At 44.2% G+C, this 25521-nt stretch overlaps 1 protein-coding gene across 1 annotated transcript in view; it reads left to right on the forward strand.

Annotated features, from left to right (window-relative positions):
- LOC122555733 (glypican-1-like) overlaps window positions 1-25521 on the forward strand; it is a 198292-nt gene that overhangs the window by 161459 nt on the left and 11312 nt on the right. Inside the window, exons 4-7 of the mRNA XM_043701793.2 lie at window positions 6328-6493; window positions 8104-8234; window positions 14413-14544; window positions 15717-15850. Of these exons, the coding sequence (XP_043557728.1) occupies window positions 6328-6493; window positions 8104-8234; window positions 14413-14544; window positions 15717-15850 (563 nt within the window). The remainder of the gene's footprint in view (window positions 1-6327; window positions 6494-8103; window positions 8235-14412; window positions 14545-15716; window positions 15851-25521) is intronic.

Below are 25521 nucleotides of genomic sequence, written 5' to 3' on the forward strand. Positions count from 1 at the left end.
TGCCCGTAGTGTTAGGTAAGGGGTAAATGTAGGGGTATGGGTGGTTTGAGCTTCGGCGGGTCGGTGTGGACTTGTTGGGCCGAAGGGCCTGTTTCCACACTGTAAAGTAATCTAATCTAAAAAAACCCCTTTTGCCAGTTTGAGAACTTATCTTGAGCCCCAGTCAAAGAATGGACCCCTTTGACCAGTTTCAGGAACTTTATCAGTCCCAAAAAAATACCCTACTTGACAGTTCAAGAGCAGCCTCTGAGCACCAGTGTGAGAAAATACCTCAATCATCTATTTGAGAACATATCCCATGATCTCATTTGTGGTTTTAACATGGTAGTCAATTTATACAGTTGTGGTTGCCAATACATTGAAAATAGTTCCCCATGGACTCACAAGGCAGAGCCTGATGTAGCATTTAACCATGCAGACCAGCATGTATCAGTTTCTAATCCTGTCTGTTGCTGAGCTAAAAGTTCTTTTATTTAAGGCAGCTGTTTGAGTTGATTCAGTTATCGTTAAGTACACTGAGAAATGAAGCAAAGCTGCTCCCCGATCTCCATTCAGTGAATGTATTGCCACCCAAACACACCTCCATCGTCCTTACTGGAAAGAAAATGCAGGAGGAGAGGGTCAGACTCAGTTTCTGGCACTTTGGAGAGCAGTATGACTCGCCAAAGCATGCTGACCAGCATCAAGGATCATGCATTGAGCTAAGACTCCGGGAGGCTCCTGTCACCCTGTGGGCCTGTAACCAGAAAGAGCTGAAAAGCGCAAAGGAAATGGAAAAGACTGTTGAGACAAAGTGTTGTGGGTCATGAATAAAAGAAAAAGGCGGAGCAATTGGTGGTGGTGGTGCTAGTGTTCCAAAATATTGTGCCAATTGTAATGCTAAATGGACTGCCTGAGGTGCTGGCTGTTCTGGGGGTTGAAGGTGTTCTTGGCAATAAATGGGCTGAGCTGTTTACTCCTACACTGGGAATGCTGCCTTTCCACATCCCATCTTCCACTGTTCACTTCACTTACAGCTGCAAAGGGTATTTTTTTAAAACCCTTAAAATCGCTCTCATTCCTTTGAAGAACATTCTCTTCAAGTTTCTCTGTCGATGGATGTACTCGGTAATGACCTGCTGCACTTTTTCCAGCACCAGTCTTTATGCACTCCATAGTTGAACGTGCCAGATAGTTACATTGGGATGGTGCCCTAAGATACGATGTCTTTGTCAAATCCCAGGCTTTCAGTCAGAGACACCAAATTGCGTTGATTTTAATGACTATCTCTTTGATTAAATTCAGAAAAGGTTCTGTGATGGCATTTAGGATCAAATGCCTCCATAATACTCCCTCACTACTGATTCACCTTGTCAGCACGGGCAGTACAGTGATAAGACCCTTTTGGCAGTCAGACCCATGCACCTGTGTGTGTAAAGGAAGATTTTAATGAGAAGGTGTTACAATTCCAGACTTTCCCCTGAAGGGATCTACACTGCAGAGATCCGCCCACCTCCTGTTGAGAAAATGCCTGGAAATCGAGATAAAACTCTCGCACGTCCACCTAACAAAGGAGCTTGTGTTATTGAGAAGACAGAGCTGTCAGATTACATCATAACAAATGGAAAGCAGCTGTCTCCTCAAATTAGCCGTTTTATTGGAGTGAATCTGTGGTTTAGCTTTATTTCACTTCCTGCTAATTTCTGGCGAGCGAGGGGACAGAAACTTGGGGACATTTATCACACGAAGTAATCTTGTTATACCTGAACTGTTGGCTTAGTTTGGTCGGTGACCTTTTCACTTGTAAGGTAGAAATGCACATGTCCAAGTCCAACCAAATATTCATTGAACAAGGAGTTAGTTTAGGCTTTCACTGTGCGATGTGTTCAAAGAATGTTGCTCCATCCCATCAGGGGTGTTCTTTATTTCAGTGGAAGTCTTGAAATCGAGAGTTTTCAGGTATGCATTAAAGAATCCAAGATACGGTTTGCAATTCTGGGAGTTTCTGCACAATAGTTTTCACTCCACCAAGTCCATCTAAACCCGATTAACCAGCCATTATCATGTTGATGTGTGCATCTTGCTGTGTGCTGATTGGCTACATTACAACAGCTGAAAATGTGTTGCTGGAAAAGCGCAGCAGGTCAGGCAGCATCCAAGGAACAGGAGAATCAACGTTTCGGGCATAAGCCCTTCTTCAGGAATGAGGAAAGTGTGTCCAGCAGGCTAAGATAAAAGGTAGGGAGGAGGGACTTGGGGGGGGGGCGTTGGAAATGCGATAAGTGGAAGGAGGTCAAGTGGGGTGGGGACAGAGAGGTCAGGAAGAAGATTAGGAAGGCGGTGCTGAGTTTGAGAGATTTGACTGAGACAAGGGGGGAGGGGAAATGAGGAAACTGGAGAAATCTGAGTTCATCCCTTGTGGTTGGAGGGTTTCTAGGCAGCAGATGAGACGCTCTTCCTCCAGCTGTCATGTTGCTATGGTCTGGCGATGGAGGAGTCCAAGGACCTGCATGTCCTTGGTAGAGTGGGAGGGGGAGTTGAAGTGTTGAGCCACGGGGTGGTTGGGTTGGTTGGTCCGGGTGTCCCAGAGGTGTTCAACATTACAACAGCACCCACACTTTACAAGCACCTTATTTAGACATGCTTGGGATAGAAGTGTATCATGTCAATAATGATGGGTGAAGAACTAATCATTCATCAGTGATTGATTAACTCCTTGTGTTATTTAAAATAGTAAAATATGTAAGTTTTGAAGCAGAATTCAAGTTTAAAAATCTGGAATTAAGAGTCTAATGATTAATTCATTGATTTTTCAGAAAAACCCATGTGGTTCACTGATGCCCTTCAGGGAAGGAAACTGCCATCCTTACCTGGTCTGGCCTACATGTGACTCCAGACCCACAGCAATGTGGTTGACTCTTGACTGCCCACTGGGCAATTGGGAAGGGCAATAAATTCTGGCTCGGGCAATAAATTCTGGCTCTGGCAATAAATGCTGGCACAGCCAGTGACACCCTCATCCCGTGAATGAATAAAGAATAATGACAATTTCTAACCTGTGCAAACTAATAGCCAGGCAGAATCACAATATTGTATACACACTGCATGAGGAGCCCTTAACAGCAAACTCTGAAAGGTAAGGCACACGTTAAACCAAATGCGTGCAATAAAAGGAAAGCCTTGCATTTCTATAGCACCTTTCATGACCATTGGAAGTCCCAAAGCACTTTACTGCCAATTGAATACTTTTGAAAGCTTGTAATATAGAGGATGCAGCAGCCAACTTCTCTTAGTAAGCTCCCATAAACAGCAATGAAGTAAATGATCAGTTAATGATCTGTACTTGTGATGATGGTCGAGGGATGCACCATGAACTTCAGAGAACTTCATTTTGAGATAATCCATTTGATCTCAAGTGCTGACATTGGACAGCAGATGGGAAATCTATTCAATAAGCCACATGAAACGCAGAAATGCTAATAATGCAGTACCTGCATCATACCTTTTAAAAAATGTCAGCTGAAATGATGTGTTCAAGTTCCTGGAGTGGGGAGATCATCATCAGTTTCAAATGCCTCATCCTCCAGTGGCCACAAGCTTCAGTTGCAAACTGCCTTTAACATGGACAGAGGTGTTTCTCAAATCAGCAGCAGAAACTCAGACACTGAACCAAAGAAGAAGGAGCCAAAGGGATTGCTGCAAGGTTATTAAAGAGAAGAGTTTTGAGGAGCTTAGGTTGTGAACAGAGCTGGCAAGGTTGTGCTAATTGCCCTTCCCTTGGCAGTGACGCTGCTTAGGAACACAAAAATATTTACAGCACACAAGTAAAATGAGACAAGTACTTGACAGCCAAACTCTTATCAGGTCTAATCACACAGTGCAGCCCTGTCTGTGGCCTTGTAGGTTACATCACCTCAATTGCATAGCCAAGTATTTTTCTTCAATATAATAAGGATATAAGTCTGGACATCATTTCAGACAATGAGTTCCAAATTCTCAAACAAAAAGTTGTATGTGCCACCCACAATCTATCCAGGAGCCTCCTTGTTGGGCGGCGTTTGAGAGTGGGAACGTGAGGCTGTGGCAGTTAGCTGGACTGTGTCTTTTATGTTTAAGATTTAAAATCAGTGGTGGGGCAGGGAAGAGGTAGATCAAACATGTCAAACCCATTCAGAGTGAAAAGTCCCAACAGGAGTTGACTCAAAATAAGCCGTTAGTGTGTAGAATAAAACAAAATCAGTGAAGATGTGCAAACTGGAGAGAGCTGTGCAGTTATATTGCTGTATAAGATACGAAGCATATCTTAAAGTTGCAGAGTAAGAGCAACTGGCCTGACTGTCGTGCTTTCACCTCCCTGGCTAGTTTTATAGCCCCCTTATCCTACTGTTCTCGTTAAACCCTTTTCATAATTATTTATCAATGGTTATCCATGATCTTTCTGAATGCTATATTTCAGTTCAGATTGAACGTACAATTGAGACAATAATTCTATATTCCAATATCACTGTGTTGAAAGACTGCTCATAATCTTCGTCTGTGCTCCTATATGCCTGATAATTATCTCAAGATTATGGTATTGTCTTTGAATTCCTACCAATGAAAATCATTTATATTTGCTTCCCTAACCTGTTGAAATAAAAATCTAGAATTGTGAAGCTTGGCTCAGTGACAGTGACCATCATTAAAGCCTGTCTGGTTCAAAAATGCCCTTTTTGCATCAGACGTCTGCCTCCTTATCTGGTCTGACCTACATGTGACTCCAGGGCCACTCGTGATGTGTCCGACTCTTTAATGCCCTCAGAATTGGCCGAGCAAGCCACTCAGTTCAAGGGTAGTTAGGGATGGGCAATAAATGTTAACCTGGCGAATGACACCCACAATCCATGCCAGAATAAAAAAAAAATTCTCAGTGCCTTTGCCGTTTCAATTCCCCTTCAATCTTTCTTTTTGAGGTAACGTTGCCCTGTTTCACAAGCATTTCCTCTTGACTCTTATCCTGTCTGGCAGGAAAATACTGGGTCTTACCTAAGTGTTCATATTTTTAACCCTGGAAAAAGCACATTGTTTTTCTTGAGTTGCCCTTGTGTTTGTAAAGCCTTTGTTTTCTGAGATACTGAATCAAATCATTGTCATTTCCATTGTCATTTCCTTGCTGCCTCCAGTATAATTCCCAACTTAATAGTTAGCATTGCATCATGTCAAAGAATTGTCTTTAAATTAGCCCTCCACTGGCAGGTTATACTCCATCAGAGCGTTGTAGGAAGAGACATGACTTGCATATAAATGTGGGGGCATTATTCTGAGTTTGCGCTGAAGCAGAGAATTGGAACATAGGGACCCATGCTACCTGTATCTGATCTAAATGCAGAATTATGGAATACATGACTTCTTCTCTTCATTACCAACTTCCAGGACTGAAGATTCCATCATTGAGGCATTAATGAATCCCTCCCCCTTATATGCACCACCCAATTCCCTTACTTTAACATTCCATTCTCCTTATAATGAACCAAGACTCTATTTGTTCTCCTAATCACTTGCTGTACCTGCACGTTAACTTTGTGGTTCATGTTCCAGCACGTCTCTCTATCATGGAGTTTTTTTTTAGATTAGATTAGATTACTTACAGTGTGGAAACAGGCCCTTCGGCCCAACAAGTCCACACCGCCCCGCCGAAGCGCAACCCACCCATACCCCTACATTTACCCCTTACCTAACACTACGGGCAATTTAGCATGGCCAATTCACCTGACCTGCACATCTTTGGACTGTGGGAGGAAACCGGAGCACCCGGAGGAAACCCACGCAGACACGGGGAGAACGTGCAAACTCCACACAGTCAGTCGCCTGAGGCGGGAATTGAACCCGGGTCTCTAGCGCTGTGAGGCAGCAGTGCTAACCACTGTGCCACCGTGCCGCCCCAAAGTTCTGCAGCCTTGCTCCATTTAAATAAAATACCGCTTTTCTTGTCTTCCTGTGAAAATGCATAGGTTCATATTTTCCCACATTATACTCCATCTGACATTTCTTGCCCACTCACTTAACCTTTTGTAGATTTCATCACCTCATAATAACTCAATTTCCTACCCATCTTAGTGTCATGGCAAACATAGCTGCCATATGTTCAGTCCCTTTATCTAAGTCATTGATGTAGATTGTAAGTAGTTGAGATCCAAGCTAAAAAAATATTCATTTGTCCTTGCTTTATGTTAGTTACTGAGAAGAGTGCAGTAGAAACTTTGAGCTGCAATGGCTAAATCTGGGTGGAGACAATATATTTTTGAGGGATGTTTCTTTTCAAAGTATTCAAACCTGTGTCAAATTTTACCCCCCTCCCCTCCCCCTCAGGTGCCTCCAAGCCCAGAGTGTGCTCGAGCCATGATGAGATTGATGTATTGTCCTCACTGTCGGAGCATGGCAAGTGTGAAACCTTGCAACAACTATTGCCTCAACATCTTGAAGGGCTGCCTGGCCAATCATGCTGACCTAGACAGCGAATGGAGGAACCTAGTCGGTAAGGTCTGTGGTGGTGAACAGAGGAGTGAGGGGAAACAGTCACAGGCACTCAGCCTCAATGTTAGGTATCTGCAGAGATCCTGCTGGCCACTCAATGAATCGTCTGTCATACCTCAGATGGGAAGTCTACTTACCATGTCCTGTCTGAAGCTTTGATTAACCCATCACTCATCTTGCAAGGAATGATTGGGGAGATGACCTTCACTTTAAAGCATGGATGCTCCTGGGTCTTTGGGTGAATTGGCTGGAGGTTACTGAGTGACTGTGTAAGGGTGCTGGATTAATATGTGTAGAGATATGACCAGGCTGCTGAGGGGAGAGAGGCAATTGTGTAAGAGTGTGAACTAATATTGGGAGTTATAGTGTAGTGAGTATCATGGTGTCATCCGTGGTCTGTGATGCGTTAGCTGATTTCAGCCAGGATAACACTTGGACTGGCACATCCTGGAACTGGCAATGGAGTGGCACGGAGGCTCACTGGTTAGCACTGCTGCCTCACAGTGCCAGAGACCCAGCTTTGATTACACCCTCAGGTGACTGTGTGGAATTTTCACATTCTCCCCGTGTCTGCATGGATTTCCTCTGGGTACTCCAGCTTTCTCCCTCAGTCGAAGGATGTGCAGGTTAGGTGGACTAGCCATGGGACATGCAGGGTTACAAGGAAGCATTGTGTGTGTGGGTCAAGGTGGGATACTCTTCAGTGTGGAATCAATGGCCTGAATGACATGCTTCCACACTGTCGGGATTCTATGAAAATATCAGCCTACCTTCCTGAACAGTATGTACTAATGTCAGATTAACTGTGATATAGCAGAGTAATCAACTGATATGCACTCTGAGTTCATTCATTATTTATAGCTAAATCAAGGTGAAACAAATAGAACCAAAGGACAGTAAGAATAAAGAAGGAGGCCATTTGGCCCAAAATGGCTGTGCTGGCTCTCATGTAGTCCCATCAACAACTCCCCACACTCTCCAACTGCAAATTTTGAGAACATGCCCAACACTCTTTAGAAATCCAAAATGGAATCTGCCTCTATCTCACTCCCAGGCACTGCATTCCTGATACCTAACACACACTGTGTACAAAATATTCCCTCTCACATTGCTGTTGGGTTTTATCGTCCTTCACCTTGCGTTGGTGTCCTCCTGGTTCTCAACCGTTCTGCCAATTTGAACAATCGTGCTCAATCGACACTGTTTCGAATCCTCATGGTTTTGAAAACCCTTGACTTGGAAAGCACAGGGGTGTGAGCAACGCGAAAGCTCTGCTCTAGCTACACGTCGAGAGCAGGAGAGAAAAATGGCAGTGGGAGGGACAGATGACATTTGTAATATAATGCCATTTACACAATGTTGCTAACATAGAAAATAATGTCTCAAAGCAACTTCTCAGGCATAAAGGCAAGTAAATGTTAAGGTCAATCTTAAGAAGGAGAGGTGATACAGAAGCTTTTCAAATCAGTGGGTTTTAGGATTGCTATGCAAAGGATGATGGAGATGCGAAGAGGTTCAGGGTGGAAATTCCAGTGTGCAGGGCCAAGACGGTGTACGAGCATTCCACAGGAGAAATGTGAGCATTAATCTTGACCATTCTTGATATTTCAGACTCTATGGTTCAGGTGGCTGACAGATTTAATGGACCATCAAACATGGAGTCGCTGGTCGATACAATTTACATGAAGATCGCTGAGGCAATACAGACCATGCGAGATAACAGAGCTCATATCTCATCGAAGGTAAGGTCACCCAGAGCAGAGAGACTGAGTTCTAGTCTTGGAAGCAACGAATGGCTCTGCATGTCAGTGAATAATACCCAATAGTAAACATTAAGTGGTAGGAGAGTTGACATCACATTTGGGTTATGTCATAGGGCAGCCAGCACATGGTGGAATTAGAATACTGTTGGAGTGCAGGATGGATTTGTCAATCAATTGGAATCAAATTGGGAGTCAGGGTGGAATTTCGAATTAACTTTTGGATTTGGATTTGGATTTGGATTTGGGAGCCATGATTAGGAGTGGATTTGGAACCATGGGTTTGAACTACCCTTTACAAGTTGTAGAAGCTGAATGAATTATCCACAATTAACCAAGTTTAATTAATCACAGTGGGGCTTTTTGTGAAGCAGTGGTAGTGCCCCTAACTCAGAGTCTAGTTTCAAGTCCAAGAGGATACTCCTCCAGAGGTGTATCATAACATGTCTGAACAGGTTGGTGAAAGATAACAAACAAAGTATTGTGTTTATACTTGGCAAGCAACTGATGTTAGACTGCACTGAGTTGATATTACTGTTTGCATTCATGTGTGCCAAAACATAGAAAAAGTCAAATGTCTGACCTTACTGCCACCCACTTCCCCGAGAAGGAATTACATTTCTGTAATGTGTTGTATATGATGTGAAGGGCTCGGTTAGGTCAGTTTGCTGGATGGCTGGTTTGCAATACAGAGCGATATCGGAGGTGTGGGTTCAATTCCCAAACCAGCTGAGGATAATCATGAAGGGCTCTCCCTGTCCAACTCTCCCCTCATCTGAGGTGTGGTGACCCGTGGATTAAACCATCACCAGTCACCTCTCTCTAATGAGAGAGGAGCCCTGTGGTTCAGTAAGACTCTGTTGACTTTGCCTTTATATAGTATGAATGTCCAAACCTCTTTTCAAAATACTAGTAACGAAAACTTCAAAGGATGACTCTCGCCTTTTTAAAATCACACCTTTTGATCAGACTTCTTGATACTATCCTAATACCGATTTACAGAGTACACTGTCAGTTTTTATTTGCTGATATCCTCTGAAGCGTTTTGGACATTTTACAAAGCTAAAGAGGCTATTTAAATGCAAATGCTGTGCCTCCCTTGGGTTGCACACTGAAAACTGAGTTCTGCTATTCCCAGGCTCATTAAAAAAGTTAAAGATTTTATGAAGAATTCCTCAAATTACCAGATTTTCAAATCCAAATTGACTTAAAATGAGAACCAGATTTCTGTACTAAACAAAACTCACAATTTATTATAAATATTTAGCATCTAGCTACTGCAAACAGTTATAAACAGTCCAGACAGAATTACACGCACACACTATAAACATACGCACATACGCACACACACACACTGTATATATACGCACACGCTATACACACATGGTTAAATAGATTGTCGACAAAAGAGAAAAATTGGAAAGCCAGTTCAGTGATCTTTGTTCCCAGGTTCTGTTGAGATGATATTTATGACTCTACTGCTAGCCAGCAAGCTGCTTCAGTCACCTTTCTCTGGTTTCATCCTCTGGTTGACAAGAGACACGAGGGTGCTGGTTCCCTTATAAAAAGTCTCTGTTGTATCAGTTCAAAGTTATAGTTTTACAGCAACTATTGCAGAAAAGATAAACTTTTTCATTTAAGTTTACAGTGAGGTTTGTCTGCAGAGAACAGGGAGACTGCTCCTAAGCTGGAGAAGAACTGAAGACCTCTCTTGCTCTTGCTTTCATGCTCTCTCTATCTTTCACACTCACACTCTTTCACTCTTCCTATCACTCACTCTGTAACTTGTTCCTAACTTTAATGTTTCCAGTTCCCTGAGAACAAGTCGTATAGTTGACAGACAAAAAGGTTGTTATCATTGATAAATGGTTACTAGTTCATAGACGAATCAACCTCTGTTGCCAGTAAAAGCTACATCCGTACACCCTCTGAAATCCAAATTGTTGCAACTCAGTCTCTAGTTACTGCTTATTCAAACACTTGCTGACATGATACCTGCCATGGGTGTCAGTTTGCTTACTTTTCAAAACAGCTGCCGCCCTTTCAAATTCCGTTTTTGAAAACTGCTCCTTCTGATTTCAGTTCACAGTTTTTATAAACACCAATACCAGACACAGTCCTCACCTTAGAGTGTTACTTCACCTGAGATTTTCTTGGCTGACAGACTCAGAATGAACACCTGCCAGTCGGCAGTCCTATTCTGGATGCCCAGACGCTATCAATGGACTATTGGAAGAGTGTAAGAATCTGGAGTTATTACCCACCCCCAATTACCAATCCCCATTCTACCTGATGCAAATTGAAATGCCGAGCTACATATATCAGAGTGGAAGAGGACAGGTGCTGGCTCCACATTGCCATGTTGTCTATTTTAAGGTGACAGACAGAAATTAATTGTTCTACCCTATTGTACAACCTTGAACTCCTTCACTTCGCACAGCACAAATTAGGAGTGCAAATCCCCTGGAGGATGCAAGAGGGGTGACAAGAAGGGAAGATAATTGGGTGAGATGGCCTTGGAGAGATACATGCTCCCGTCTCACCACCTCACCAATTAAGTGCTGGTTAATAAGGTCCATTAGGGACTTTTCAACTCACCAGCATTTTAGAATGTTAACTGGCAAAGTAATAGCCACTTAAGGGCCTCAATCCACCAGCTCTCCAGTTACCTGCTTTCCCGGCAGGTGACAAAAAATGGCTGCTTTTCCTTCTTGGTTGTCAGGGTGACCTTCCTGTTGGGTTGCCGTGGGCTTCCGTTTGCTCCCACTCTATGGAAATTAGGCACAGACTGGGGGTCGGGGGTGGGGGAGCAGGCAAAGGTGTGGCCTCTGGGAAAAAAATATCATCCTTACTTTTGACCCCCTCTTTTTCCGGTGACGCCAACTCCGACTCCAACCCCACGAGAAACCAAAGAAAATACCGTTGGATCCCCTGGAAAGTAAGCTTTGGCCAATGGCGTTTAGCAGTCAAACATTGAGGCCTAAAATTCCCCAAAAAGCATAGCCTGAAAAAGACATTACTTTGGCAGATCCTTACATGCCTCCATGGGATGTGAGTATCACATACAAGGCAAATTGTGTTCTCAATCCTCAACTGCCCTTGACTGCAGTCCTCCCGCACTGCTGCTTAAAATCTGCCTCTTTGCCTTGGCCTTCAGTCAGCTGTTGTCCTGCCATCACTTTCCATGGTTTGGCACAAACGTTTGTTTGTTAATGCTGCATGAAACATCCTGGGGTGTGCCTTTAAAGGTGTTACATGGGTGTAACTTGTTGATTCCATCTGCAATGAAATTTGACATGCCTGAATTGCGATTTGCAAATAAGATTGACTTGTTGCCTGGGTTATTGGAAGATCAAGGATATTCTTTTCGACTGAACAACCTGTTCTACACAAACACCTGCAAATGATCTTCATATTTGGACTTGTATTTTACCATCTGTTTCTTCACTGTTTTGGAATCCAATTTTTAAACCAGTTGAACCTGTTGATTTAGAATTGTCATCTAAGTGCCTAATCCAAAGGGAATCCTGAGTCCTGAATGTTGATGTTTTTTAATACACTCAGGATGTGGATGGCACTGTCTGAGCCAACTGTTATTGCCTGTCCCTAATTGCCCTTGAGAAGTTGGTGGTGAGCTGCCGCCTTGAATCTTTGCAGCCTACCTGCTGCAGGTTGACCCACAATATCGTTAGGGAGAGAGTTCCAGGTTTTTGTCCCAGCAACACTGAAGGGGCAGTGATATATTTTCAAGTCGGGATGGTGAATGACTTGGAGGGGAACTTGTCACTCTTTCACGTGTCTGGAAGGTTAGAGGCTGCCCGACTTGATGTGTTTGGGCAGGGTATAGAGGAAGTTGGGTTCTAGAAACAGATGAATCTTCACGTAGCAAAGAATGAGGTAAAGGGTACTTTGTTAATCTGTCAATTTAGGGGGGTTGTTAGGAATGATTTCACATTCTCTCCTCCCCTATCTAACTCCAGTCTGTGTCGTCTCTCTATCTTTCAGTCACCCCCACTCCCACCTCTGTGCCCAGCTTGTGTTGAGTGCTTTGTTGGGTCTTGTTTTGTGGTAATTAATTTCTCTAAGAAAGCTGGAGGATTATGTCATTGAGCTTTATAAGTAATTACCTCCATCAGTTGGGACTCCTGTCTACTACTACCACACATTTTATAAGTTTCTTCACAATTAATTGTACATTTTTTGTGATCCTTATTGATTACCTCCTGCCCATCCTCCCCTACAGCTTATTGAGTTAGCGTCAGGATCAAGAGGGAAGCCAAATAGTGCCAAGGGAGAGCAGGGAAATCTCGCGGAAGTCATATGTAGGCAGACCCGAAACAACAGAGCAGGCCATTCAGCCTCTGAAGTGAACCGTGTCCAGCCCACATATAGGACAGAGCCAAACAGGAAAGAGAACGTGACAGGATTGAACAGCATGCACTGACGTCACAAATTGAATGAGCTTCCCAGTCCGAAAGTACCATTATGACAAAGCTGAATAAAACCACCACACCATTTTAGCGGGGATGTCAACCATCAGCCTCTGCTCTCAAAAGGTGGTTGATTTTTGGAACTCTCTTCCACAAACAGCAGTGGATGCTGAATCAGTTATTCACAAAAGTTTACTTGCCGCAGATTTCAAATTAAGGAAAGTCATTAAGGAATGTGGGCCAAAGATCTATGGAGTTATGTCACAGACCACCCATAATTTCACTGAATGGTGGAGCAGGCCTGAGGGGCTGAATGGCCTATTTCTGTTTCTAACTGACTTTAGAAAGCCCAAAAACAGAAATGAAAATAGCCCTAAAATTTGAAGGCAACGATGTATGGGTAGAGTGCAGGAAGAATGCGTAAGAAAATAAGGATATGAGGTGGAGCTTTGAGGTTGCTGTGGTTGGGAGCAGTCCTGCAGAATTTCTGGAGGGTGGTTGGGAAGCTGTTTCTAAAGCTTGCATTTCAGATGATCAGGAATGCCATCCTTCACCACCAAGGAACTTGAACTCATCCAAATCTCTGCTGTCTGTGTTCCAATTCTGACTGAGTCCCATTGCCCCCCTAACTCCTGTGCTTAGATTAGATTAGATTCCCTACAGTATGGAAACAGGCCCTTCGGCCCAACAAGTCCACACTGACCCTCCAAAGAGTAACCCACCCAGACCCATTTCCCTATCCTATATTTACCCCTGACTAATGCACCGAACACGATGGGCAATTTAGCATGGCCAGTTCACCTGACCTGCACATCTTTGGATTTTGGGAGGAAACTGGAGTAATCAGAGGAAACCCACGCAGACATGGGGAGAATGTGTAAAGTCCACACAGACAGTCACCTAAGGCGGGAATCGAACCCAGATCCATGCTGCTGTGAGGCAGCAGTGCTAGCCACTGAGCCACTGTGCTTGCTGACCTCGACTGGCTCCTAGTCTGCCAATACCTTAAAAGTTCTCGTCCTTATTATCCTTCCTATCTCTGCAATCTCCTCCGAAGCTGCAATGCTCTGAAGCCTCTGCACCCCTTCAATGTTGGTGCCTTGACCATTCTACACTTTAAGCACCCACAATTGCTTCGGTCCAAATCTCATGATCATCTACTCTTCTTAACCCCTCATCCTTTAAGATGAGCCAAAATGCTACTTCTGTGGAAGGATTTTGGTTGCCTGTCCCAATATTTCATGGCTTGTTTAGTAATGCTGCTGTGATGTGCTTTGGAATTTGTATTACAACATCAAAGATGGAGGATTTTTGGACTACAGTTGGTGGTGTTTTCACCTCTGGGCCAGGATTTCCAAGTTCAAGTCCCACCTGCTCAAGAATTATATCATAGCATCTCTCAACAGATTGATTAAAAATAATGACGACCCGAGAGGTGCTGTGTGAACATAGGTTGTGGTCATTGTTGTGTGGAGGTCAGTGCTTTGTGAACAGAAGCATCCACTAAAATTGAACTAGTCAGTCTCACACCCCAATCAGGTGATCATTCATTGGATGTTTTGGTGCTGTTTGGCACTCAAGGAAAGTTTGTTCTCCATTACCCTGAGATCCTGGTGAGTATAGAAAATGGTGCAAATGCCTATGTTGATTGATATCAATAAGTTTGTTGGAAATAGGGGATGTTTCTCTGTTTGGCTGAACTTTCCCTTCTTTTTGTGTTTCTTGCTCAGGTTCTTCAGGGGTGTGGTCATCTCAAATCAGTAAGCAAGCGGTCAACCGAGGATGATCCAAGGAGACGTGGGAAGCCGTACCCAGTGGAGGAGAGGCCAGTCAGTCTTGCCACTCCGCCCATGGACAGATTGGTAGGTACTACATGACTCCGTTTTAAGATTCCTATTGCAATGAACACTGCTATTGCTGAGTGTCTTTGAAAGAAATGAAGTCTTTCTAAGGACTGAGGGCCGGTTGGCTGTTGGGCTCCAGGGTGGCACTGTCATTGTAGGCCTTAGGAGCAAACTTTGAATGTCACAATGTGTTCAAACTTACTGACCACTGGAGAGCCATTATCCACTTTCAGACACTGATGGTCTATTCATTTGGGAGGTGATGGGGAGACCTCTACGGCCAATTTGGACGTCCAGATGCAATGGGAGGGAAACAACAAGCCTGTGACAATCTTCTGGAGCAGTCATTGTTGTTGAAAACCTGAAACAAAGAACAGAAGAGAGGGTCATCAGGACACCTGTTATATAGGTTTGTTCACCCACTGTGTGAACAAGAGCTGTCTGACATAATGCCAAGCAGCTTACTGACCCGTATTGTTTCTGGCTTTTTAATATATCATTGGTGAGGGAAATCGCTTACATGTCTTGGCGAGGGGAATTTGAACTGTTTCCAAACTCACCAAATGTAACAGCCCATCTCCACCTGGGGTTTAGCGGTCAAAGTGGTTCTGAGGAGGGGAGGGGGTCAAATTGCTAAGAAATAGGAGCAGGAGTAAGCAATTCAGCCCCTTTGTCTTAGCTCAGTCAATCATAGCTGCCCTTACTGTGGCCCGGACTTCACTTTGCTATCTAGCTCCCATAGTTCTTGATTGGGTTTGGTACACGTTGGTGATTGTGTAGCATTCCCAGGAGTTTAGGCTCTGGAGTGTTGATCATTTGAGTCCCCTTCACTTATTGTGCCTTCTTTTGACTTGCTGCACAGCTACAGGGAAAACGAAAACAAGGAAAATGGCCACATGGCCCAGCGGCAGTGCAGACAGCACTGCCATATTGTGGCAATTAATGCGACGCCTAATGAATCCCAGCACCCACTGTGTGAATAAGATCTGACCCCCATAAAGCTTACTGACTCATATTGTTTCTGAATGTTTAATCTATCATTGGTGAGGGGAATCAGTTATGTGTCTCGGTGAGGGGAATTTGAATTGTTTCCGAGCTCACCTGATGTAGCGGCCCATCTCCACCTGGGGTCAGGGGTCAAGGACATTTGGAGGGAGGGCACATTGCAGTAATGGCTGTTGTGTTTTCAGGTTACTGAAGTCAAGATGAAGCTCCGCGATGTTCGACAACTGTGGGTCACGCTCCCCAGTGCACTGTGCAGTGAGAAGGTGACGGCAGGGTTGGCCAATGAGGACAGGTGTTGGAATGGGCAGAACAGAGGGAGGTAAGAAGGTTAAACTCCCGAAACCCCCCCCCAACCTAACAGCACTGTGGGTATCCCTATGATCCAACCAACTACAGTGGTTCAAGAACACAGCTCACCACCACTTTCTCCAGGGCCATTAGAGATGAGAAGTAAACACAGATCTAGTCAATGTCCACACCCTGTGAATTAATTTTTCAAAAAAAAATTGTCCATACCTATTCTAAAACAGGTTTGATGAGCCTTGCTCAGTTGTTGACAAAATAGAGTGAACAAGTCAAACAGGACATTTCCCATTTCAGTTCTGAGATCACCAACAGATATTGATGTGCCTTTCATTTTCTCATTCTTCATATTTGGGCCTAGAAAATGAGTTACAGTCAACCATGTGAGGCCCTTATAATAAACACTTGGTGTGCTTTGTGTCAGAGATCACATTGGGAACTCTGATTTTCACAAACTCCTCCTCCCCACTTGTTGTGCTTTTCTGTCTACCCCGATCTCCTTAGTTACTCACTCTCCGCCTGATCTTCAAATACTGAGCTATCCCTCGAACCTTTCCCCATTGATGGTTACTCAATCAGACACTGCACCTCTGCTATCATTGATCTCTACCTTGTTCCCTCCGCTGCGCTACCTCTTGCATTGCTTTCCAATGCCTAACAATCGGTGCAGGAAAAAGCCATTTGGCTCCTCTTCCCAATCTTAAACCAAACCCTCCCCGTTTCCCAATTCTTCCTTCTGAAAGTTTTCCAATGTTTTGAAATATCAGGAACTTGAGGACCTTGTTGAGCTGGGGCAGTGGCTCAGTGGTTAGCACTGCTACCTTGCAACACCAGGGACCCAGGTTCGATTCTGCCTTCGGATGACTGCGTGGAATCTTCACGTTCTCCCCATGTTTCCATGGGTCTCCTCTGGTTGCTCCCGTTTCCTTCCATAGTCCAGAGATGTGCAGGTTAGGTGGATTGGCCATGCTAGATCGCCCACAGTGGTCAGAGGATGTGCAGGCCAGGTGAATTATCCATGGGTAAAGCAGGGATAGGGTAGAGGGAGTGGATCTGGGTGGTCTGATCTTTGGAGGTTGGCGGGGACATGATGGACTGAATAGTAGGGATTCTGTGATTCGATGAAAACAGGAGTTGAGGTCTTGGGCCGTTCAGCCATGATTTAATTGAATTTTGGGGCAGACTCAAGGGGCCAAACGGCTGCTGCTCTTGTTTCTTGTATACTATTTTCTGGGACTCAGGCTGTCTGCACCTTTAGTGCTGCTGTATATTTTTCTCTCTATGTCCCACCTGTTTGGTACATTTCTCATGACTTTCCGGGTGAGCAGGACTCTGACCTGCCTCTTTCAAGAGAAATCTAGAAGCAAGGGAAGTGCCTCTGAGCCATTAGTGAGCAGCTGGAGAGAGAGAGAATCTGGAAAGAGGGGGAATTTGAGTGCAGTCAGAGGGGAAAGACTTTTTAAGGACATGTATTATTGAATGATGTGGTGGGGCACTGGCTTTATGGGAGAGAGCAGGGGCACGGGGAGTGGGGCTTTGTGTCTGGTTGCGGACAAACCAAGTTACATCAGAAAAGCAGGGGGCTTGAGCAAAGCCCTGAGCTTTCTGAGGAACGTTGGGACTGAGAGGAGCAGGGCCAGGAACACAAGAAGCTTGAATTGTATTCACATGACGGAACATGCTGGAGAAGACATGGACCACAGCAATATGATGATGTTGGGAATTTTTCGAAGCACAGCTGAGGGAGGATAAACCACCATTTCAGGACCAAGAATATTGTTAGCATAGGTCACTGTGTTCAATACAACAGTCGAATGAGCAACATATAGGGGAGGCAATGGCCTTCAGGTGTAATCCATGGACTATTAATCCAGAGACCCAGGTAATGTTCTGGGGATGTGGGTTCAAATCCCGCCCTGGCAGATGGTGGAATTTGAATTCAATAAAGGATCTGGAATTCGGAAGCTAACAATGACTAGGAATCAATTGTCGATTGTCAGGAAAAACCCCGTCTGGTTCACTAATGTTCTTCAGGGAAGGAAACTGCCATCCTCACCTGGTCCAGCCTGCACGTGACTCCAGACCCACAGCAATACTTGACACTTAACTGTCCTCTGGGCAATAAATGCTGGCCTAGCCAGTGATGTTCTGATCCTGTGAATGAGTAAGGAAAATTAGCACTAACTCTCAGATTTATTTTACTCCATATGGTGTTTAAAGCAATACCAATTTGGCAAGTCTTGAGAGGATAATCTTATTTTACGTTGTGTAGTCCTTACCTCTATGATCAAAATATCCCATTGTCACTCATCTTTATAGGGAAGAAGTAATTAAGAGCAGGAGTAGGCCGTTCAACTGGTAAAGAAATTCCTCCTCTTTTCAGCCCAAAGTAACCTCCATTTTGTCATCAGACTGTAACCCCTGTTTCTAGATGTCACAACTCCCTCCCTCCCTCTCCAGCCTGGGGGATACCATTCTTCTTGCATCAACCCTGTCGAATCCTGTAAGAATTTCATCTCCTTCAGTAATTTTTGGGCTAAAGAGGCATGGCAGATTTAAGCCAGAGATAAAGGGGAATTACTTCTCTCAAAGGCTTGTGAGTCTGCGGAATTCACTGCCGCAGAGGGTAGTAGATGCTGGGACATAGAGTAAATGTAAGGAGAAGGTAGACAAGTTTAATCAGTAAAGGGTTGAAGGGTGATGAGGAGCGGGCAGGAAAGTGGCGTTGAGACCAAGGTGAGATCAGCCACGATTGTACTAAATGGCAGAGCAGGCTCGAGGGGCTGAATGGCCTACTCCTGCTCCCAGTCCTTACGTTTTTGTGATCACCCCTCATTCTTCTGGATTGTGGAAAATACAGACACAGCACCTCCTCATTCTTTCATCATGGAATAATCCCTCCATCCAGCAGACAGAGGTTTCTCACACAAAAATAGCAAGTTGCAAGCTAATCCACTCTGTCACTCTGCTTCTAAACTCAGTTTATTTTTCCCTCGATTGTATAGTGTGCAGGTTCACAAAGAGATGAAAGGTGTACAGCTGAGGAGGTTTTTCTATAACCTCCTCAGCTGTACACTTTGTATTTTCTATAAACAGCTAATTTCTACTGCCTTGTTTTCACTTTGTTTTCTTTTCTGTAAACCACAAAGCACCTCGTACCTCTGAGCTTTTTGTCAGTGGATCATTTCATGTCTGTTTTCTACCTTGACTATTTCTGATCCTCAGATTGTTAAGGACAGGAATAGGCCTTTCAGCTCTTCAGAGTTGCTCTGATGTCCAATTAGATTATGGCTCATCTGTATCTCAGTTCCACTTTGCCTCATTCGTTCCATGGTCGCCAGTTTAATGAATCCTACTTTGCCTGAGTCTTTTGAGTTGAGAGTCTTGAGATCTGTTCATAGTTTCTTGAAAGTGGAGTTGCAGTTAGATAGGATAGTGGAGAAGGTTTTTGGTATGCTTGACTTTATTGGTCAGTGCATTGAGTTTAGGAGTTGGGAGGTCATATTGCAGCTATACAGGACATTGGTGAGGCCATTTTTGCAATATTGTGTGTAGTTCTGGTCTCCCTCCTGTAGGAAGGATGTTGTGAAACTTGAAAGGGTGCAGAAAATATGTACAAGGATGTTGCCAGAGTTGGAGACTTTGAGCTGTAGGTGGAAGCTAAATAGGCTGGGGCTGTTTTCCCTGGAGCGTCTAAGGCTGAGGGGTGATCTTATAGAGGTTTATAAAATCATAGAGTTATAGAGTCATGGAGATGTACAGCATGGAAAAAGACCCTTCGGTCCAACCCGTCTATGCCAATCAGATATCCCAACCCAATCTAGTCCCACCTGCCAGCACCCGGCCTATATCCCTCCAAACCCTTCCTAATCATATACCCATCCAAATGCCTCTTAAATATTGCAATTGTACCAGCCTCCACCACTTCCTCTGGCAGCTCATTCCATACATCTACCACTCTCTGCGTGAAAAAGTTGACCCTTAGGTCTCTTTTATGTCTTTCTCCTCTCACCCTAAACCTATGCCCTCTAGGTCTGGACTCCCCCATCCCAGGGAAAAAACTTTGCCTATTTACCCTATCCATGCCCTTCATAATTTTGTAAACCTCTATAAGGTGACCCCTCAGCCTCCAACGCTCCAGGGAAAACAGCCCCAGCCTGTTCAGCCTCTCCCTATAGCTCAAATCCTCCAACCCTGGCAACGTCCTTGTAAATCCTTTCTGAACTCTTTCAAGTTTCACAACATCTTTCCGATAGGAAGGAGACCAGAATTGCACGCAATATTCCAACAGTGGTCTAACCAATGTCCTGGACAGCCGCAACATGACCTCCCAACTCCTGTACTCAATACTCTGACCAATAAATGAAAGCATACCAAACACCGCCATCACTATCCTATCTACTTGCGGGGGGGCAAGGATACGGTAAATAGACAAGATCTTTACTCCAGGGTAGGGGAATCCTAAATTAGAGGGCATAGGTTTAAAGTTAGAGGGGAAAGATTTAAAAGGGACCTAGGCAGCGGCTTTTTCATGCAGAAACTGATGTGTGTATGGATTGAGCTGCCAGAGGAAGTCAGAGAGGCTGGTACAATTGCAACATTTAAGAGGCACCTGGATGGATGAATGGAAGATGATAGTAATAGGAAGAGTTTAGAGGGATATGGGCAAAATGCTGGCAAGTGGGACTAGATTAATTTTAGGCTATCTTGTCAGCATGGACAAGTTGGACCAAAGGTTCTGTTTCGGTGCTGTACATCTCCATGACTCAAAGTGTTTGATATTCATGTGTTGAGCTGTTACAGGTGGCCATGTTTTAGAAGTGTTGAGAGCAGTTTCCTAGCCAGCAATTGTAGGATTTTAATGGAGTGAAGAATCAATGGCCAGAAGAATGAAAATGCAGATTTGTGCTGCTTCTAATAATCAACTTCATGACTGAGCTTCATTGATTTAGCAGCCTTAGTGATTGACCAAATCTTCGTGTGTGTATGTGGAGATATGAGGATAGATTAGCATTCGCTAGTTCTTTTAAACTTAGCTTGGGAAAAGATCACTGTTTAATTTGGAACGAGACATCCCTTTATAGAACATTTCCTCAGGATACTGAGTTGAGTGGCACAAAGAAACCCCATGAGAAACCAGTTGCTCCATAAAGAAGGGCTGTCTCTCTTTCTCCAGGTGCCTTGTGTTTCGGCTGAGGCTGGGGGAGTGCACCAGCATTGTAGCCCACTACTCTGCAGCTTGTAACATAAAATGAATTACTTGTGTCCAGTTACAAGAATGACCTATTAAATACTTTGTCTAAATCTAAACAAGAATATCTGACCACCATATCTCTTAATTTATCATCTCTTAGTTTATCAAAAGTTATTCAATAAGATGCAATAATTGGTTAACATTCGCAGTCAGTAATATAGATGCTTATCCCCAAATATTTCCCACAAAGACACACTTCAGGGGGGACAAATAAACAGATTGCTCTGTGGAGAAAAATGAACATTTTAGACAATGTGTTATTTTGAAGGCAACAGACTGAGCACAGGAAGTTGCCCCTTAGGTCCCTTTTAAATCTTACCCCTCTCCCTTTAAACCTATGCCCTCTAGTTTTGGAACCTCCTACCCTGGGGAAAAGACCTTGTCTATTCACTCTGTCCATGCCCTTCATGATTTTATAAATGGGGAGAAAATTCAGAAGTGTCCAGCATTCTCTCAAGGTAAACTTGCAGGTTGAGTCAATAGTTAGGAAGGCAAATGCAGTGGTGGCATTTCTTTTGAGAGGACTTGAATATAAAAGAAGGGATGTATTTCTGAGGCTCTATAAGGCTCTGGTCAGACCACATTTGAAGTTTTGTACGCAGTTTGGGTCCCCATCTCTCAGGAAGGATGTACTGACCCTGGAGCATGTTCAGAGGATGTTCACGAAAATGAAAAGCTTAATGTATGAGGAATGTTTGAGTGCTCTGGGTTTATACTCGATGGAGTTTAGAAGGATAAGGTTGGGGGGGGGGATCAAATTGAAACATACAGAATATTGAATGGACTGGACATGGTGAATGTTGGGAAGATGTTTCCATTGGTAGGAGAGACTAGGACCCGAGGGCGTAGCCTCAGAGTAAAGGGAAGACCTTTTTGAAACGGAGATGAGGAGAAACTTCTTCAGCCAGAGTGGTGAATCTGTGGAATTCACTACCACAGAAGGCTGTGGAGGCTAGGTCATTGAGTATATTTAAGACAGAGATGGATAGGTTCTTGATTGTAAAGGGGATCAAGGGTTATGGGGAGAAAGCGGGAGAATGGGGTTGAGAAACTTATCAGCCATGATTGAATGGTGGAACAGACTAGATGGACTGAATGGCCTACTTTCTGCTCCTATGTCTTATGGTCTTATGTTCCTGACTTTATTGCTTTGACGTTCTGATGTGTGGTCAAGTTGCTGATTGTGCAGGTCATTTCTGTAGACACTAATTGCTCAGGAAGTACATTCTTGAGATGTTCCTTCAATCACTCTTTCAAAAGAATAAACAAGTTTCATCTTAAAGTGATGTAGAGGGTTTTCTTTCCTGAAGTGACAGAGATCAGCTGGGCAGCTTGTTCTTAGCAAGGCTTTCCTCCAAAAGGACCTCAGCAAGTCAGTCACAGTTCAAATAACTTGAGCAAAGTCTACAACAGTGCAAACAGCTATCACCAGTCACATCATTTATAGGAAGAGTTGTTAAAATAAATTCCAATGTTCGTAGTGAACTTTCAATGAGCTCTTTAAAAGAAAACTATATCCACAATACTTGAAATAATTTGCTTTTTCTGCAATCCATCAAAACTTAAGTGTTATTACATATTACATATAAAGCATCTTCACAACATTCTTTCCTTTGTCTATGGTTCCTGATATTTGACTGTAAGTAGCATAATTAGATATTATGTAGCACTTATAATACAACCCATTAGATACTTGTGGCCTGCTTTTTCTTGTCCTGTTTCTCATCTCACATTTCCCTAGGCCTTCTAGCTATGAAATAAGGTTTGGACAGTGACTCAACGATGTTCCTTCTTTCCTTGTTGTATGGCTACACATAGCTAAGGGGACATCATTATAGGCAAAGCAGTACCAAGTGCTAAGAAAGCAAGTCAAAGACACCCTATCAAATCATAGCTATAGCGATAGAACTATGGATTGCCTTCATAACTGCCAACGGCAGTGTTTTTTTTCACTCTTTACCTGTGTGGTGGTTGGTTATCAGTGGCGAGGTCAGCATTTATTGACCATCCTTAAGACATTTCAGAGGAGGATAATTCAGTTGCCCACATTGCTATGGGTGTGGAGTCATGTGTGGCCGAGAATTAAAGGATGTCAGTGAATGGGTGGTTTGTTTTTTTTTGACAAAAGATGGTATCCCCACTACTGAGACTATCTTTGAATTCCAAATGTTATCAATTTAAATTTAAACTCACATCAGCTGTTGTGGTGGGTTCTGAACCGGTGTCCCCAGAGCATTAATTAGCCTTGGCCTCTGGATTACGAATTCAGTGACCTTAACACTACGTCACTGTCTCCTCATGATTGTAAGTGGGGGCACGTTGTGCAAGGACAGGGGGTGAACTAGGAGCTGACACACCTTGCTTGAAGCCTGTGATTGTCTCCCTTGACAACAGGTTAGCAAGTAGGCACGTTGTGAAGAGTGAAGTCTAAATTTGAGTCCCTGCCCATTTGATTTTTCTAACTGATACTCGAGATAGTCATGTTTCATGTTGGAGGTTAGCATTCTCACTGCTACTATGAGCTTTTAATCCTCCTCAATTGAACTTGTAAATGTTATTTAAAAAAACACAGACCTTTTTAAGAATTCTATGGGCTTTGTACCAATAGACAAGGTGATGTCTCATGGCAGAATCCAACCTGGCATTGCAGGATGCACTGTGCACCCCTGAGGATTATTAAAGTGTACGCTGCTGATCTTGTTAGGGAGCAACAAATGGATTTTCTCCTGCAGCAGACCATCTGAGGAAATCTCTTTCCTTATTGATTATTGTGCTGAAAAACTACCCAAAGGGAATTGTGCAACTTTAAATAATGGGGATGCATTCTTTTTTTTTAAAGAAAATAATGGAAATTTGTCGTTTGAGTGGTTTTCTAATTAAAAATCTTATCGACTGAATTCCAAAGCTTGTGTACGGAGATGGGGGCTTGGAGCTATTAAGTGCCATATTAGATTGCTCAGTCTATGTTTCAACAGTGGTTGTATTTATCCGAACCAAGCAGATTTGGTTTCTTCTCCCTGAACTGCACTGTATTGCAATTTCATAGCAGCTGTCATTGCAGGCGTGTAATGTAACCGAGGCTGGGTAGTGTGGCTGGTCAATGGAACAATATAATTACCAAGCTCAGCATCTGTCGGGACACAGGTTTCACGGAAATCTGTGGAGCCTTTGTCTATCTGTATGTGTATGTTTGTGCTTTTGAGCTCTATTTCTCCGTTCTCAATTACATTGCTCGACTTTGTGTCAACAGCAGCAATTTTGACCCACTGCATTTTGTCAGAGGGAGCTCAGGTTGTGCACTTCCTGGCCACTGGGGGTGCCACCACCATGGATAGATCGACACCTTTAATCTCTGGACTGTTTAATATTGTTGGAGGGTAGAGACACAGTTAACCCCCTTGGATGTGAAATGGATTTTCTGACAGCCAGACAGTCATTATTCTAGACTTTGTACAAGGGAACCCATCGCAACAGACTGTGAAGTAATTGCCAGAGAAAATCGAAGATTTTACTGGGCAGTCCCTCTGTGCCTGTTCCAATGTCGTTTTGTAAAATAATTAATCAGGAGGAAAGCGTGTATTGTTGAAAACATGCCTTCATCACTCCCCCACCCCACCCCCCCCAGGCCCCACCTCTGCTTGACAGCTTCCACTTGGCTAATCCGACATCACTTGCCCCTGCTCTGCACCTGACCCTCACCCCAGAGAGTCCCAGCCCTTCCCTTTCCGGCTGACCCGACATCACTTGCCCCTGCTCTGCACCTGACCCTCACCCCAGAGAGACCCAGCCCTTCCCTTTCCCCTGAGCACACCCCCATCCCATCGCATCGCTCAGGAACTGTCTCCTCCCCACCCCCACCCCAGTCTGGAGCTGCTGGCACTGGTTATGTGCTCCCCATTTTCCCTCCTTCTCACCTCTGCCCCTCCCCCCTACAGGCATGACACCTCACCCTCCACTACCCCATTCTGCACCAGGTAGAACTGACCCCATTTCATCACCCACCCCACAAAGTCTGTTCCTCCTCTCTTCCCTCCCAATCTCCACACTTGATTCCCCCTTCTCCCAATAACCACTCTTGCATTCTGGCACCATATCCATGTGACACCCAGGCACTACCCACCTGGTGCCCTATCCCTTATCTATCTGGCATTCCAACACCTGGCCCATTATCCTCTACCTAGCTTGTGCTATACTTACTTAGCACCCTACACACAGACACCACATATACCCAGCACCATGCACACCTGGCACCACACTTCCCCAGCACCCTGCACACCAGGCACCACACTTACCCAGCACCCTGCCCACTTGGTACCACACTCACCCAGCACCCTGCACACCAGGCACCACACTTGCCCAGCACCCTACACACCAGGCACCACACTCAGCTAGCACCCTGCACACCTGGCACCACACTTGCCCAACACCCCACA

This window comes from Chiloscyllium plagiosum, unplaced genomic scaffold (genome assembly GCF_037043375.1).
Source record: "Chiloscyllium plagiosum isolate Xiang-an unplaced genomic scaffold, Cpla_swu_hap1 HiC_scaffold_13, whole genome shotgun sequence".
Lineage (NCBI taxonomy): Eukaryota > Metazoa > Chordata > Chondrichthyes > Orectolobiformes > Hemiscylliidae > Chiloscyllium > Chiloscyllium plagiosum.